This window comes from Mustela lutreola, chromosome 3 (genome assembly GCF_030435805.1).
Source record: "Mustela lutreola isolate mMusLut2 chromosome 3, mMusLut2.pri, whole genome shotgun sequence".
In the NCBI taxonomy this organism is placed as follows: domain Eukaryota; kingdom Metazoa; phylum Chordata; class Mammalia; order Carnivora; family Mustelidae; genus Mustela; species Mustela lutreola.
The window spans coordinates 182,816,842-182,829,880 of NC_081292.1; the positions used below are offsets into that span (position 1 = coordinate 182,816,842).

At 35.6% G+C, this 13,039-nt stretch overlaps 1 protein-coding gene across 5 annotated transcripts in view; it reads left to right on the top strand.

The window, feature by feature from the left end:
* USP37 (ubiquitin specific peptidase 37) overlaps positions 1-13,039 on the top strand; it is an 86,650-nt gene that overhangs the window by 6,301 nt on the left and 67,310 nt on the right. For all 5 annotated transcript variants that reach the window (XM_059168050.1, XM_059168049.1, XM_059168046.1 and 2 more), the window contains 5 exons: positions 3,147-3,370; positions 6,946-7,117; positions 8,808-8,908; positions 11,700-11,878; positions 12,664-12,738. In XM_059168050.1, the coding sequence (XP_059024033.1) occupies positions 3,215-3,370; positions 6,946-7,117; positions 8,808-8,908; positions 11,700-11,878; positions 12,664-12,738 (683 nt within the window). In that variant the 5' untranslated portion in view covers positions 3,147-3,214. The remainder of the gene's footprint in view (positions 1-3,146; positions 3,371-6,945; positions 7,118-8,807; positions 8,909-11,699; positions 11,879-12,663; positions 12,739-13,039) is intronic.

Sequence of the window (13,039 nt, forward strand, 5' to 3'; positions counted from 1 at the left end):
CATTTAGTAGAAAAGTTCAGATGCACATAGAAAAGGCTTAGATGCAGTGTTCAAAAAATGAGTTATATGAATTACAGCGCCTAGTAGTACTTTTATAAAGAGTTTAGTAAATATAACCCTGTATTGGCCATTTAAGAGGGATTTATGGCTTCAGTATCTGCTCTTGTATATTTTAACAGTAAATTGAGTAGAATTGATAGTACTGATTTCATTATTCTTGAATAATAAGTTTGTTTCTTGTGTGTCAGACACTGCATAATGAGGACTCACAGAGTTTAAAGAATATATTCACTGTCTTCAAATAGCAAAGTGTAGATAGAGACAAAGAAGTAAACAGTTTATGATACAATGTTATACTAGAAGCAAGCACAGGGTACAGAGGAAAATACAGAAGCTTGAAATAGTCTCAGTGTGAATATGGGATTGAGAGAAAAAGGGAAAGGTAGCTAGGAAAAGCTTCTTAAAGAGGAGAACGTCTAAGCTGAGCCTTGATTTTATAGCCAAGAGAAGAAGTCACGGGGATTTTTTGGGGGATGGGAGAGTCCATACAAATTCTCCAGAGATAAAATATAGTGCATGCAAAAGTATAGTGGTATGAGAACATTAAGGCTTTTGGGGGGAAATTACATAGTTCAGATAGCTGGCTTTGAGGGGTTTGTGGGGGATAGAGAGGTAAGTAGGCCCTGGTCATAAAGGGTGTTTATGTCATGATTTTGTTGAGTCTAGATTTTATTGTTTATTTATGAGGGCAGTGGGGAACTGTTAAATGATACTAAGGTGGAGAGTGATGTGATTTGATCTACAGTTCATTATAATAAAGATGTCTGAAAGGTGTATGGAGGTAGAGTTGACGGGACTCTACCGTGATCTTCCATTTCCAGTTCAATACCAGTAATCATCAAGAGAAATCAAAGTTAACTCCTATGTTTTTGGATGGACAGCTGGGGTAGAAGAAGGGTAACATTCTTGACAATGTTGACAGCAGAGTGGAAAGAAGTCGAAGGACACATCCAGACAATGAAGCACCAAATTATTAATTGCAAAAAAAGTATTATCAACACGCTTTGCTGGTCCAAATTCTGTAGTTACTAGTTCGAGCAGTTAACATATCTTTAAACAGTAGTGGTCTTTGTTACTTTGATGGATTTATATACCTAGCAAATTATCCTATCTAAATCTGGCCAAAGTAGGCATTCAAGAAATTTGATGATATAAGTGAATAGTCATGGAGGACTTAAAATGCATAACATCTTTTAACTATTCTAAGTGTTTTCACATCTTTTTTAAAATTTTACTCCCAATTATTTGATATTACAGTACCTAGAGGCCTCAAACTAGGGGGCCCCAGGCTGTATCCTGTGTATAAGGGTTTTGTTTGATTTGTAGCTTTTCTAAAAATAAATTTGAATTCATTGCCCACAATTTTAAGTGGGAAGTTTTGCATAAGTATTTGGAATTCATGTTCTTGAAAAGTTTGCTGATGTGGCAATAACTGAGTTGACTAATTCTACCTGGTAAAATTAGTTAGATTTCACTAGTAGTTTTTATAGTTTGCCTACTTCAGTCATGTCACCTGCATGGCCCTTCTAGGGAGTTGAGTTTGACCCCTTGTTAACAGCTTATTTATTGGAGGTCTTTAGAGAAAGGTGTTGCAGGCAAGGAATAAATTCAGAAAGTGAATACTGATTTCATTCATATTAAAGCTTTTATCTGTTGCGTGCCAAATGTGTGTTATTTCATTTAGTTATGCAACCCTATGGCATTTGCTATTCATATTTACAGTTGAGAAGACTAATAGTTAGAAAGGGAAGTTATAAATTAGGGACAGCTGTCTGCTAATAGCTAGGTCTCCTGTGTTTTTCTTTTGTATACTACTTTTTTTAAGCTTTTCTAGTTGTTCAGGGACAGGCACAGTATGATGATTTTTAATTTCTTAAATTATAAGCAAGAGTCTGTATTAGCATAGTTTAAAAAAATTTTTTTTAAAGATTTTACTTATTTGAGGAAGGGATGGCAGGAAGGGGGCATGGGGTTGGGGGAGAAACAGGCTCCCCACTGAGCAGGGAGTTTGAGCTCAACAACTACTCAGGGGCCCAGACCTGGGATCATGACCTGAGCCAAAAGCAGACAGGCAACTGACTGAGCCACCCAGGCACCCCTGTATTAGCATTGTTTTTAGAGATTTGGGAAGAGGATAAGTAAAATGTCTTAATAATTTTAGATGATTGTGCATATGTTTATGTATATACATGTATGTAACACATAATACTACTTAATGTTCTTTGCTATTATAGTTGTATTGCTGATATTTGGTAAGGTAGTTTGAAGGTCTTAAATATTTTTTATTGCTGTAAGTAATTTTTAAGTATTTAGAAGTTCATTCAGAAATTTGAGTATTTGTCAAAGATAAAATTGGTAAAGATTCTTTCCACTTTATGGTAATATTAAGCATAAGTGCTAGGTTGGTTCTTAGGAAGAGAGTTTTTATTTGTTTGTTTCGCCTAGAGAATAAATTACTTTCTCAATATAATTCTGGAAGTTAAATTAATTTGATTATTCTTAAATTTTTTTTATTCGCTTAGTGTTTTCAATACGTGTGGCTATGCTTACCGTACTGCCTGGTAGAAGGAATTGTTTTGTGATATGATTTTGGTATTTTGAAAGGAACTCCATTCTAAGAAATGGAGTCAGCTGACTGAAAATATTTTTTAACTTACATTTGAAATCCAAGACCCTTCAGCATTCATGAAGGAAGATAAAATTTAGTTATATTGCTATGGGCAATCACTTTGGAATCTTTGTGGAATCTTTTGTTTTCCTGATTGACATGCCTTTAGTGGCACCAATCTGGTTATTGATAGGGCAAAATGCAAAATGCATTTAAGCACTGTTAGGGCATAGATACTGGACATATGCAAAGAAGGGAACATGTAGAGAAGAAAGAAAGGTGGGTGGATTTAGTCACTGACGTTTGTGATAATTTAGTTGTCTTTCTTGTGCCTATCAGCTAATCAAGGGCTTTAAGAATGCTTAAGAAAAAGTGGTTTATTGAAATAGAAGGGCATAATGTGGTTTATTATATGCTCTTTCAAACTCTTAATCACTCTTAGTGAATTGTAACTTACTATTTTATTTTTCTTCCATAGACTCTGTCAGGTGAAGGTGTATTCTTGCTTTTTAATTTGGCTAGAAGCAATTTATTTTTAAAGAAAGTATGTCTCCTCTGAAGATACACGGTCCTATCAGAATTCGAAGTATGCAGACTGGAATTACGAAATGGAAAGAAGGGTCCTTTGAAATTGTGGAAAAAGAGAATAAAGTCAGCCTAGTAGTTCACTACAATACTGGAGGAATTCCAAGGATATTTCAGGTATTACTGTATTTTGATGTGGAATAGATCTTGAATCACACCCTTTAGTGAATACCTTCTCTGTACCATAGTAAGTGTAATGGTAACCTTCCTTCTAGATTAACGTTTCTTCTTATTTCTGGGACACTAAGTTTTGTGTGCATATTTTATGAATTTTTGAATAGCATCGTTGATGGTGTAAAATAAAGAGTAGGAAGTAGTCACCATTGTTGAAAAGAAAACGAGGAGGAAGCTGAGAGAACTGAGTTTTCTATCAAGCTACTTTAAAAACCACAATAGGATAACTTTAGTTATTCCTTGTTTTTCCTTAGTATATATAATAGATTCATCACTGTGTAGTATTAGCTTTGAATAGCACTCTAAAACTAATGCCTACTTCCTAAATAATCCTGCCAAAGGTTGTGGTATGGACCTTTCAAGGATGATTATTGAAGGTCATTCTTACTGATGTTTTCTTCTAATTATAAACTCTTGAAGAATTTCATAGTTTTATCACTGCAGAAAATAGTTAATTTTATTTTTACTTCTATACTGTTTATTCTGTATAGCTAAGAGCTACTCATCTTAATATGATTTGAAGAAAGCAGCATCATTTTTCTGCACTTTAAAATTCTGTATTTGTTAATTTGATGCTACAAAAGTATAATATTCATTCTAAACTGAAGTACTTTGTTGAATAACAATTTATGAAATTTTATGCTTGAGAACCCTAGAGCTGGGGTGAAATTTCCATTTCTCTTTGCATTTGAACTGTGAAAATAAATTGCTTATAATTTTGTGTATCAAAGATATTCTTAAATAGATTGGAGGTGGTGACATGGGAAGTAGAAACAATAGTCGTTTCCGCCACATACATGTATCTAGTAATTGGTCATCTCAGTGAAAGAAAAATTCCTTTTCAAATAGAGATTCGGTTTCTCAGTCCTTAGCCTAAAGTAGCAGTCAGTAAATATTTAAATATTTAAGCAAACAGTTCTTTAGGAGCGTGAGGATTCTGCCTGTGATTCCAGCCTCATTGCAGTTCTAGATCAGTTTCCATTCAGCATTTATTTTGCTAACCACTTACAGATTACTGTGGTGGGTAGTGTACTAAGGGTTAAGAATACAGAGCTGAACGAGATGCTTTCTTCTCAAACTTAAGCGTAATCAGAAGGATTTTCAGATGTAAAAATATTTTAGAGACACTGAAGTAATGCAAAGAAGAGAGTGGTTTGTGCCTGAGCATTTAGACGATAAATAGGAGTTTGCCGAACAGTGGAGGTAGGACAGAGGTGATTTCTATCCATGGACAAACACATGCAAGTGTGACTCAACCCTTAGGGAACCAGAAAATTATTTTAAAATAAATGGACAGTGGGGAGTGTAAGGCAGAAGTAGAGGCTAAAGAGCTAGATTTGAACCAGATCTTGAAGTATCTTACTAGTCATAATAAAAGGATCTTATTCTAAGGAGTCAAGAATCTCAAGTTCACTTTCATTTAGAGGCTAGGCAGATGACCATTTCAAGAGATAGTGGAAGAAGAGGGACATATAGGAGGTTATTGTGGCAGTTTCCATGAGGAATAAAAGTCCTGATTAAAGGATAAGACAGCAGGAAGAAACAGGAGGAGGAAAGAATGGATTTGAAGAGATTTCAAGATGACTTAACTCATTAGATTTAGGGAGTGAGAAAGAAAAGACTGGGAAGATTCCCAAATTTCTGAATGGATGGCCATGCCTTTCATGTCTTGGTAGGAAGCAGAGGGAAAGAATTGGGCTGGGAGGATTAAGAGAAATGAGGTGTCAGGCATTCAGATGTTGGTATCTAGGAGGCGTTAGGTAAATAGCACTGGAACTCCAGCAGAGAGGTCTGGACTTAGAGAAAAGATGGAAGGCCTCACCATATGGTAGTTAATAGAATTACAGGCTTCATAGGATTTTCAGTTGTTGAAGATTTCAAATTCAAGTTTATTCTCTCATCTTGTTTGTTCATAAACTTTTTCCCTCACATATTTTTCATTTTTAAAAAGTGGTATATTGATCTGAAATAGTTGTTTTATGTGATCTCTTTTCCTTTCGTATGTTAAATTTCTTGTTTAAATATTTCAGAGTTAAAGCCATTGAGACTATTGTGCTTTATGATAGAATTTTTACTGAAGAACATGAATTTAAAACCTACTTTGAATAAGTATATATCATTTGAAATTTGAATATAAATTAAGTCTGATAAAATTTTCATTCTTATCTAAAAATTGACAAAGATCAGTTCCAGTTTAAAAAATATAAAATACTATTACTTGTTTCTTTATGCTATTCAAGAGGTATGTCTTCAGCAAAAGGCAGCTTTTGAAACCTTTGTATATGCCTGCTGAGGGAGAACATTAGAGAATAAAGATGCCTAGTTGGCAAGAATTATTTAGGTAGTAAACTGCAAGATTTAATTTGGTCTTGGAGAAATTTCAGCCAAGAGAAAATGAAAGTTATTACTTCATAGCATATAGAAGAGTGGAAGAGCATATGGAAGAGTATAGAACAAATTATCGAGCCAGTTCTAGGGAATGGAAGAAGTGAGCTAAGAGTTCAGAGTGCTCATGAGCTTCATGATTGAATGAAAGTTAAATGAGCCTGCTTACGCGATTAAAAAAGAAAGAAAGATGGGGCACCTGGCTGGCTCAGTGGGTAAAGCATGGGACTCTTGCTCTTAAGGTTGTAAGTTTGAGTCCCATATTGGGTATAGAGATTACTTAAAAATAGTCTTTTAAAAAAAAATACATACATATATATATAGATAGATAGATAGATGATAGAAGAAGATGTTTTTTCACATTGATAAAGGTTTGTTTTGATTTGTTTTTGAGAGGTGGAATTCTTTTGCAGGTTATAGTTTGGATTAATAAATCCTTTTATTTTTATTTTTTTTAAAGATTTTATTTATTTATTTGACAGAGAGATCACAAGTAGATGGAGAGGCAGGCAGAGAGAGAGAGAGAGAGAGAGAGAAGCAGGCTCCCTGCTGAGCAGAGAGCCCGATGTGGGACTCGATCCCAGGACCCTGAGACCATGACCTGAGCCGAAGGCAGCGGCTTTAACCCACTGAGCCACCCAGGTGCCCAATAAATCCTTTTAAATTACAGCTACCTACACCAATTGCCAGATATTTTACAGGTGTTGTGTTTTCTCTTTTGTTTTGTTTTTTAAAGGGGGAAGAAATAAAAAGCCTCTAACACAATATGGCTTTCTAAACTAGTGCTAGTGTAATCATCTAGGCTCTGTAAATTGTTAACTCACTAGTTTTTTAGTTTTATAACTATGGCTGAAAATTTCCGATTTCCAATTTCCTACCATAAAATCAATAGTGCTAGGGTTACTTTGTAAAATAAGTTTTAATAGTAGGTGTTTGCCTTTCCTAAACGTGAAATCTTTAAGTGTATCAAGAAATGGGAACTCTTTCTGGTTAGAGGGAAAACCCTAAATTAATACAGGAAAGACTAAGAAATGTAATTTAGAAAATATAAAATTTAGTATGGCTTATACAACTTACTATACTTTGTTCCTGTGTATTTTTTACAATAACGATTTTCCTTTTCTGTTGATTAGCTAAGTCATAACATTAAAAATGTGGTGCTTCGACCGAGTGGAGCGAAACAAAGCCGTCTAATGTTAACTCTACAGGATAACAGCTTCTTGTCTATTGACAAAGTACCAAGTAAGGATGCAGAGGAAATGAGGTTGTTTCTAGATGCAGTCCATCAAAACAGACTTCATGCAGGTGAGCACTGATCTTCCCAGGGTTTGCCATTAACAGTTACTAAAGAGTATTACTAGGTAGTAGATCAGTATCACTGATGAATATTGACACAAAATCCCCAACAAAATACTAGCCATGAATTCAACAGTATATGAAAAGGATTATATACTGGGGCACCTGTGTGGCTCAGTCAGTTAAGTATCCCACTCTTGGTTTTGGCTCAAGTCATGATCTCAGTGTCATGGGATTAAGTCTTCCTCTCACATCAGGCTCCGAATTCAGCAAGGAGTCTGATTGTCCCTCTGCCCCCGTATGCATACTCTCTCTCTCTAAGTGGGATTTATTTCTGGAATGCAAGAATGGTCTGAGATATGAAAAATCAATGTGATGTACCAGATGAGTGAATGAAGGACAAAAGCCATGTGATTCTTTTCATGCAGAAAAAGTATTTGATAAAATTCAAACCCCCCCCTTTTTTTTTTTTGAGATTTTACTTACTTACTTGACAGAGAGAGCGATCACAACTAGACAGAGAGGGAGAAGCAGGCTCCCTGCTGAGGAGAGTGCCTGAAGTCGGGCTTGATCCCAGGACCCTGAGATCATGACCTGAGCCGAAGGCAGAGGCTTAACCAACCGAGCCACCCAGGTACCCCTCAAAACCCTTTCATGATAGAAACACTCAACTAAACAGGAAAAGAAGGAAACTACCTTAACCTAATAAAGGTCGTATATGAAAAGCCCACAGCTAACATTCTTAACAATGAAAAACTGAAAGATTTTCCTTTAAGATAAGGAACAAGGCAAGGATACCCTCTCCCCTACTATCTAATATAATACTAATACTTAATGACTGAGCCACCGGGTGCCCCTTAATAGACCTTTTCTTAAGAAATAATGTAGTACTGGGTGTCTGTGGCTCAGATGGTTAAGCATCTGCCTTCTGCTCAGGTCCTGATCGCAGGGGTCTGGGATCATGTCCTGCATCAGGCACACTGCTCAGTGGGGAGCCTTCGTCTCTCTCTCCTGTTCCCCCTGTTTCTGCTTTCTCTCTGTCAGATAAATAAATCCTTAACAAAAAAAGAAAGAAAGAAAGAAAGAATCTGGTGCTTCAAATGAGTTTTCCACTATTACTGTTAGTCTCCAGCTCTCATTAGCAGAACTTTATTACTAATATTTTAGAGTTGACAAACTTTTAATTGAGCTTTTTAACTTAAATATAATAAAAATACTAGAAAATGAAGAGGTAGCAGTGCTACTTTGCTTGTATTTAATATGTATTTGATACACTACTTTTCCTTGTAAATTTTTTTAAAAATTATGGTTGCTTGCCATTGAGTACCAACCCATGTGTTACATGGTTCCTTGGTATCTGTTGTCCGTGTTCATGCCATAAACACATAGTCACTGAATTTTCTGTAGTGTTAATTACCAGGTATTTATATAGGAGAATTTCTAGCATTTTAATTTTGCACTTAAAATTTTATTTTTCTGTTACATCTTCCCAAATTTGTGCATGTTATTTCATTTTCTGCTTGAGAATCTAGCTCTGAATTTTAATTACTATTTATATCAGGTATACTTTCAGAAAGAATTGGTGGTTTAGCACTTTCATTTTTTTATGCATCTGTTTTTTCAGTATTCTATAATGATGATTAATCTCTTTATTAAAGAAAATGACATGGGATTATTTATTTATTTTCCCCCCTACCAGCCATGAAACCTTCTCAGGGGTCTGGTAGTTTTGGAGCTATTCTGGGCAGCAGGACGTCACAGAAGGAAACCAACAGGCAGCTTTCTTATTCAGACAATCAGGTATGTTCATTTGAATCTTTCTAGCTTTTAGGAAAAGTTATAATCAGGGTGCCTGGGGGCTCAGTGGGTTAAAGCCTCTGACTTTGGCTTGAGTCATGATTCCAGGGTCCTGGGATCAAGCCCCGCATCGGGCTCTTTGCTCAGCAGGGAGCCTGCTTCCTTCTCTCTCTCTTCCTGCCTCTCTGCCTACTTGTAATCTCTGTCAAATAAATAAATAAAATCTAAAAAAAAATAAAAGTTATAATCAACTATTACTATGATCATCTTTTTTTGTTTGTTTTAAAGATTTTATTTGAGAGAGAGAAAGAGAAAGTGAGAGAGGGATTACAAGCATTGGGAGTGGGAGAGGGAGAAGTAGGCTTCCCACCAAGCAGGGAGCCTGTTGTGGGGCTTGATCCCACGACCCTGGGATCATGACCTGAGCCGAAAGCAGATGCTTAACGACTGAGCCATCCAGGTGTCTCTATTATGAACATCTTTTCAAGATTTATCGCATCCTATCCTTCTTACGTGTAGTTTTACTAAACATACAATTTATGCTCTGTGTCTCATGGTCATCATTATGAACCACAGTAAAGTGTAGTTTTTAAAAGCATAGTTTTGGAGTTAGATGTGGGTTGGAAATTTGGTGCTGATACTTAGTGGTTGTGGGTCTTTGAAGAAGTTCCTTAAGTATCCTGGCCTTACTCTCCATCTGTAAAATTGGGGCAGCAGTAATATTTTAAGGGTTGTTATGAGATAATGCATGTTAAAGTGCTTATTAGCCTACAATACCATATACTAACAATGCTGTAAATGTTTCCTACTATTATTTCTGTGATGTCCTTTGGGTCTGTTGTGCATTATGAACTTTACCCCTACACTGTATGATATCAGACTGTTTTATTGAGGTCTTCTGTTTGTTTTTTAAATAGTTTCTCTTTGATAAATATTCAGACAGTCATAAGACTTCCTTTGTACTATTGCAATTTAGCAGACCTATGTCTTTGAAAATTTATTCTGTAAAGGGAAACCAGGCATAAACTAAGAAAAACTTGGAAACTATCCTAAGTAAACTGATGAGTTCTATTTGGATGTGCAGAGAGGTGATTACTTAGTTCATTTGCTATGCAATGAATAAGATTTTATTTTTGTTAATTTTTTAAATATGTTGTGGGTTTTTTTTTACATTTTAATTGAGGTATAATTGACATGCTCTAAATTGCGCATACTTGAAGTGTACAATTTGATACATTTTGACTTATGTGTCTACCTGTAAAATCATCACCATAATCAACTGAGAGAACAACCATACCCCTTAAAAGTTTCCTCCTCCCTGTTTGTAATTCCCTTCCTGCTTGCTCTCTGGCCCCATCCTTAAACCACAACTGGTTTGCTTTCTGTCGTTATAGATTAGTTTGTGTTTTCCAGAGTTTCATATAAATGGAATCATTGCATAATTTTTTTTGTCTAGGTTTTTCACTCATTGTAATTACTTTGAGATTCATCTGTGGGTAGAAATTTGAACTGTTAGAATATTTTAAATGTATAGATGTTATCATATGTGACCAGCAAATACTTACACTCTCACAAGTAATGATTCTTATCAGTGGGATTGTAAAGTCAATATTATGGGTCATAACTGGGATTTTTAAAAAAAGGAACAGAATAGAAAATAATTGAGGAGGTATTTTACATAGTAAGGGTAAGTATTGATTTCTGAAACTTTTGGTTATTTATATGTACATATAGTAGTTGTGATGTGAAATATTTCTACTAAGTAGAGCTCATGGTCGAAAAGGTTGAAAAATGCAAAACAGTATAAATATAGTATTCTACCACATGTATAACAAAAAGGATAAAATTACTTTATATTTGCATTAAGAAGAATACTTATAAGGGACAAGAGCATGGGAAAGAATTGAATATATGGCAGTAGGTGAAAATGAGACATCCCAGGAAATGGCTTTGATAATAGTATTTTGATGTTTGAGTCTTGAGACTGTATCACCCATTTGAAAATAAATTCTAACTTTTTGAAACTGTTCATTCAAGTGATCTCAGAGATTTTTTTCTTTTCTATGCTAACGTATGTAATTCTGTAGAAAGAAATAAATTGGAAATTTATTCTATAGACAAATCACATAGCTTTTAATCTAGTTATGAAATTTACTGGCAGAATGCTGGTCAAAAGCACTATTTCCCAACTAATATGTTTAAATTGCTGTATTCACTCTGAATGTTCTTGCTATGTCTTTAAGGTAGATTATTTGATTCATTATCTACCAGGGGACTCTCTCTTACATTCATTCTCCCCATCAAAAGTTATATGCGGTATTTATAACTTTGCATTTAAATTGTGGCAACCAAATGTCATCGTTGCTCCTATTTCCCACACTGTGTCACTTTATCAAAAGCATAATTGGATTTTTTTTCTCTGAAGATTTGTTTTCATCCTCATCACTAGAATTACATAGTGGGTATCTGAGTCTTTTCTTAATAAGTCAGGTATTTAAAGCAAATTCCTTTCTTCCTCTAGTCATATTGTGAAAATTTTAAATTTATAGGCATGCTAGAAGAAAATAAATGTCAAGTTCAATTTCTGATACAGATTGTACATTACAATCAGTGAGAGTACTTTAAAAAAAAAAACTACTTATGAATGGGCTTCACCCCAGGCCAATTAGCCTAGAATGTCTAGAGATGGGTTTTCAGTTTTATTTTTTAAAAATTGAGTCCACATGGGAATCAGTGATCTAAAAGCTTGCCAATTAATTTGAATATTTAGCTATGTTAAACTTTACTCTTACAGGCATCTTCAAAAAGAGGAAGTTTGGAAACTAAAGATGATATTCCATTTCGAAAAGTTCTTGGTAATCCAGGTAGAGGATCAATTAAGACTGCGACAGGAAGTGGAATAACTGTCACCCGGACAATTCCCTCTTTGACATCTACATCAACTCCTCTTAGATCAGGGTTATTAGAAAATAGGTATGGAAGACTTACTTTCTTTTTCTTAGTCATTAGCTGTGGCTATTTATAAATGTCTTTTTGGCTTTTTAGAAAGGCAGATACTTTGAGAAAAGGGAGATTGTCCAGTTCATAAAGTATGTTAGAAGAAACTATACATTTTATTAAAAATATATTTTTTTAGTAGGTAATTAGTAATGGGTTTTTTATGATTTATGTCAGCGACAAATACTGAGTATGCAGATATACAGTATATATCTTTTTTTTTTTTTTTTTAAGATTTTTATTTATTTATTTGACAGACAGAGATCACAAGTAGGCAGAGAGGCAGGCAGAGAGAGGGGGTGGGAAGCAGGCTTCCTGCGGAGCAGAGAGCCCGATGCGGGGCTCGATCCCAGGACCCTGAGATCATGACCTGAGCCGAAGGCAGCAGCCCAAACCACTGAGCCACCAGGTGCCCCTACAGTATATATCTTTTAAAGATTTTATTTACTTATTTGAGAGAGAGAGAGAGGGAATGCACAAGTGGGGGAGAGGGAGAGGGAGAAGCAGCAAAGCAAACTCTTCATTCTGCTGGGAGCCTGACAAGGGGCTCCATCACAGGACCTGGAAATCATGACCTGCGCTGAAGGCAAACGCTTAACCATCTGAGCCACCCAAGCGCCCCAGATATATGGTATATTAATCAAAATATGGTTTAGAGAACTAAGCAGTAATCACAGTTTCTGTCCTTGAGTATGTTGGTTTATACTTTTTAATGGTGTGAATTATGACTTCTTAAAATAATTTTTCTTTGTCCTCTACAGGACTGAGAAGAGGAAAAGAATGTTATCTGGCTCAGAACTGAATGAAGATTACCCTAAGGAAAATGATTCATCATCGTAAGTGCTTTAAGAGCCCCTATGGCACTAGGGGTGCCTGGGTGGCTCAAACCGTTAAGTGTCTGCCTTTACCTCAGGTCATGATCTCAGGGTCCTGAGATTCGAACCCGGAGTCAGGGTCCTTACTCAGCAGGGAGTCTGCTTCTCCCTCTCCCTGTCTGCCCTCTGCTCCCTCCCTGCACTGTGCTCTTTCTGTCTCTCAAATAAATAAAATAAAATCCTTAAAAAACAAATAAAAAAACCTTTATGGCACTAGGTCAGTGTTTCTTATAATGGAAAGTACACTCACTATGGAAAATTG